The sequence below is a fragment of the Emiliania huxleyi genome, assembly GCF_000372725.1.
Source record: "Emiliania huxleyi CCMP1516 chromosome Unknown EMIHUscaffold_134, whole genome shotgun sequence".
Classification (NCBI taxonomy): Eukaryota; Haptophyta; order Isochrysidales; family Noelaerhabdaceae; genus Emiliania; species Emiliania huxleyi.
The window spans coordinates 316,403-320,755 of record NW_005201249.1 but is presented as its reverse complement, the minus strand read 5'-3'; the positions used below and the strand labels follow the sequence as shown (position 1 = coordinate 320,755).

At 65.9% G+C, this 4,353-nt stretch overlaps 1 protein-coding gene across 1 annotated transcript; it reads right to left on the bottom strand.

The window, feature by feature from the left end:
• Nucleotides 1–2,538: 2,538 nt before the first annotated feature.
• Nucleotides 2,539–3,797, bottom strand: EMIHUDRAFT_226803 (hypothetical protein; the record flags this gene model as incomplete). Its single annotated transcript, XM_005788566.1, has 2 exons — nucleotides 2,539–2,922; nucleotides 3,279–3,797. 2 exons carry the CDS (start codon nucleotides 3,795–3,797, stop codon nucleotides 2,539–2,541), a joined length of 903 nt encoding a protein of 300 aa, XP_005788623.1.
• Between the last annotated feature and the right edge of the window lie 556 nt (nucleotides 3,798–4,353).

Below are 4,353 nucleotides of genomic sequence, written 5' to 3'. Positions count from 1 at the left end.
AGGACGTGCTGCATGTGATCTCCTCCTCAAAGGGCGGCGGTGCCGACCACCCCGACAACTACCTCTACGCGCCTAGTTACACCTCCGGCCGCCCACTAGCTGTGGTCGGCGACTACGATAGCCTGACCGCCTTCGCCGCCGGCAAGGCAAAGACCATCCGGGTGTCGCGCATGTTCGGCAATCGCATATCACCTGACCACGACGTCATCGACACCAAGGGCAAGGCGGTCAAGTACTACCAGCCGCAGCACTCACAGGACGACGAGGCGGAGGCGGACTGGCTTTACTCCATGGGCCAGAAGCTGATGGCTGCCTCCCAGGCTCCCCCTGGCGCTGTCTAGTGTCACGATGAGATCCGATCAATCTAGTCCGTGTACTGTCACCTCTGTGTTCTGTGTGTGTCATCAATCATAATTTATTATCGCGTAAACTCGGGGGCACGGGACGCGGCACAAACGGGGCGCAAACGACTTTCCTTTTCTCTCCAGCCGGAAAGAAAGAAAAACGACCCCGGACTGGCGAGACCGATCGGCGCGACACGCCCCAAAAGCTCGACCTGTTGATCTGCTAGCTCGTCCGGCGGAGCGCCCTTCCATTTGTCACATGACGCAAGCGCCTCCGCCGCCACCGCTCGCGCTGCTCGACTTGGCCACCGACTTGCTCGCGCGCGTCGTCGCGCGCTGCGACACCCCCGCCGACATCGCTCGCGTCGCGGCCGTTTCGCGCATCTTCCACTCCTCGCTCGCGGAGGAAGGCATCCGCTTGCGGGCGCGAGAGCGCGGCTACGAGCTAGCAGAGCCGCCAGCGGGCGATAGCTGCGACGTGTGCTGGCTGTGCTTTGCGGCGATGCAGCGCGAGTCCAACCCGCCGATGAGGGTGGCGTCAAGCATGCAGCACAGCGTCTTCATCGACGGCGAGGGGCGGCTCGCGTCGTGTGGCGGAGCCGGCGACACGAAGCTTCTTGGGCACGACCCGTGGCGCGGCCTTGGCCTGTTCGAGGGCCGAGAGGCCGGCGGCCGCCCAACACGACTCCCCTCGCAGCTCGGGGGAGCGCGCGCTGAAAGCGTGTCAGTTGGGTCCTGCTTCAGCCTCGCCCTCGCCGCAGACAGCTCAGTCTGGAGTTGGGGAAGGGGGCAGGGCGGGGGAGGATGGCTGGGTCATGCTGGCGGGCATTACCAGCAGCGCCCAAAGAAAATCGAGGCCCTGGCTGGGCAGCGCGTCGTGGCTATCTCTGCTGGGAGCTTCTCCAGCCTCGCCCTCACCACCGACGGCGCCGTCTGGAGCTGGGGTGCGGCATGTTCTCGAGCTGCTCGCTGGGCCACAGCGACCGGCACGACCATCACCTCCCGACGAAGATCGAGGCCTTGGCGGGCCAGCGCGTCGTTGCTATCTCTGCGGGCGACTACCACTCTCTCGCCCTTACAATGGACGGCGCAATCTGGAGCTGGGGCAAGGGAAGAGACGGCGCGTTGGGCCACGGCAACGAGCAGAACCAGCAGCTTCCCAAGAAGGTTGAGGCCTTGTCGGGCCGGCGCGTCATCGCTGTGTCGGCAGGAGGCGGCTGCAGCTTCGCTCTCACCACTGGCGGTGTGGTGTGGAGCTGGGGTTCGGGACTCCTAGGCACGTTGGGCCACGGCAACACGGAGAAGCAGCTGCTGCCGAAGAGGATCGACGCCTTCGCTGGCCAGCGCGTCATCGCCGTGTCGGCAGACCGCCACACCTTCGCCATCACCGCCGACGGCTCCGCCTGGTCCTGGGGCCCAAACAATTTAGGACGCCTGGGCCACGGCGACACGCAGAGCCGGTCGCTGCCCAACAAGATCGAGGCCTTGGCCGGGCAGCGCGTCGTCTCTGTGGTGGCCAGCGGCTGCCACGGCTTCGCCCTCACTGCTGACGGAGCATTCTTCTCCTGGGGCCATCACGGCGGAGGGGGAGAGTCCATCTTGGGCCACGGTTATCCTTTCGTCATGGGCCAAGGCGTGGAGGACCAGCTGCTTCCGAAGAAGATCGATTTGTGGGTGGGCGAGCGGCCTGATTCCACCGGACCCAGCGAGGACGGCGACGAGAGCAATGGCGAGTATAGCGGCTCGGACAGCGGGTACCTCTCCTAGCGATGGGCGGCGTCGCGGATCCCTCCTCACAGTGTACAGTAGTAGCACGTCTGTGTCCCACTTCTCCCCCTGCGCCCTGGGATCCGCCCTGTCTCGTTGTCATTGTCCCCCCCCCCCCCCCTTGCCGCACGCCCCCTCGCGTCGGGGCCCGCGGAAGGGTGGCGCCCTGGCAGTGTTGTTCTTCTCGTTTGTGTTTTTTTTGAATCGTCTTCACGTTGGGTAGAGACATCCTCATCGGCGACAATCGACAAACAAATACCCACACGCGACTCTGCAGCTGCTATCGAACACACACCGCGCTAAGCCTAACACCCACGCACCACTCCAACTTGCCCCACACATGCACGCTCTCTGAGGCTGGGAGCTCTTCACCCCGCCTCCCAATAGTGGATACATCAGATCTCTCTCACACCGCGGCCGCGCGCCGTCACAAGCCGAGCCGCACAAAAGCGTACGGCGCGAGGAGGAGGATGTACACCGGCACGAGCCAGTACTTTAAAAAGCGGAGCGCGGCGTAGAGGCGCAGCGGCTGCCTCGGCGTCGCCGCGCCGATCCCCTCGAAGAGGGCGAGCAGCCCGCCTGCGGGACGCGTCGAGGACGCGTCTTGGGCGTGTCTGAGGGGCGACCTCCGAGGAGCGGCGGCGCAGCCGCCGTTGCCGACGACGGCGCGGACAAAGGCAGAGGCGCCCGAGCCGGGGTAGTGGAGTGGGAAGAGGTGCTTGAAGGCGCCGCCGACCGCCAGCCCGGCGAGCACGCCCAGCATGCCCATGTAGTTGCCGTGCGGCACGCCCCGCGGGTCGAGCTCTCGCCCCTGCGGCAGCCGGCGAGGCGGACTGTGTCCTCGCGGCGCGTCTCGGAAGGGTCTGGGGAAGGGCCCCGGGAAGGGCCCCGGGAAGGGCCCCGGGAAGGGCCCCGGGAAGGGCCCCGGGAAGGGCCCCGGGAAGGGCCTCGGGAAGGGCCTCGGGAAGGGCCCTCGGGAGGGGCGCTCGCCTTGTACCGCCCTCGGCACGCGTTCCGACTCCACTCTGGCGGGTCGGAGCCGCGAGACCGCTCGGCGACGCAATACGCGGCGTGGACGGCGAGGCCGGCGGCGGCGGCGGGCAGCAGCAGCGCACAGAGCCGGCTCGTGGCGCTCCAGTGCACGAAGCTAGGGAGCGAGGGCAGTACGATGTGGGCGTAGGCGGCGGCGGAGAGCGCGCCCCATAGCAGCCCGACTGCCACGTCGCTCGGAAAGTGCAGGCCAACGTGCACTCGCGAGGCGGCGACGAGCAGTGCGTAGGCGGCGCTGGGCAGGGCGGGCGTCGATGTCGCCGCCTCGGCGTGTGCCGACGAGAGGACCAGCCACGTCATCACCGCAGCCGCGAGCTGCGAGTGCGAGGACGGGAAGGAGAACTCGGACGACCACTGGTGCATCACCACGCGCTCGTCGACCCAGGCGGGGCGGCCGCGGCGCGTGAGCCACTTGACGACGCCGTTGGCCATCTCCGAGAGCGGCACCAGCCAGATGCCGCAGAAGCACTTGTGCTGGTCCAGGCACCAGTAAAGGCTGGCGAAGAGCGGCAGCATCGCCTCGCCAGAGACGGAGTGACCGAGCACCTGGGAGGGCACGTCTAGCGCGCGGTACCGCTGGAGAGGCAGCGTCACGTGCCGAATCTCGAACCGGCTGAGCGAGGCCCAGTCAGGCATGAGCTGAGGCCGCGGCTGAGTGAGCAGCGGCTGGTGAGAGCGGCGATTCGGCGACGCAAAAGAAATTTAATCCCCGAAGAAATTTCCATTAAGGTAGCTGCAATCTCTTGCCGCGAAACTTTCGCGTCGGTCGACGTTCCGCGCTGTGTGTCGCGCCTGAGCTCGCCATTGGCGCCCGAGGCTACCCGGGACCGACAGACAGCATCAAAGGACGCGCTAGATGTGCTTGTGACCGGCGCGTCTCTCTTGACCGGCACGAGCAGTGCTGTGTGCGGCGCTCGCCACCCTGGCGATTGTGCTGGACGGCGGACGGCGCGGTTGCTCAGATGGCCTTATGACGACCCCATTTCGACATCGTCCCTAAGGCCTCTGCTCATGAGCTCCATGCGGGAATGACTGGCTCAACCAACTGATCACAAATTCTCTCTGCAACATCGAAGTCATCAAATTATGCTGTCACGATGAAGATTTTGGCGCTTTGTGAGATATCGTGGGAATTTGTGATCAGTTGGTTGAGCCAGTGATTCCCGCATGGAGTAAGGGGCAGTTCCGTCGG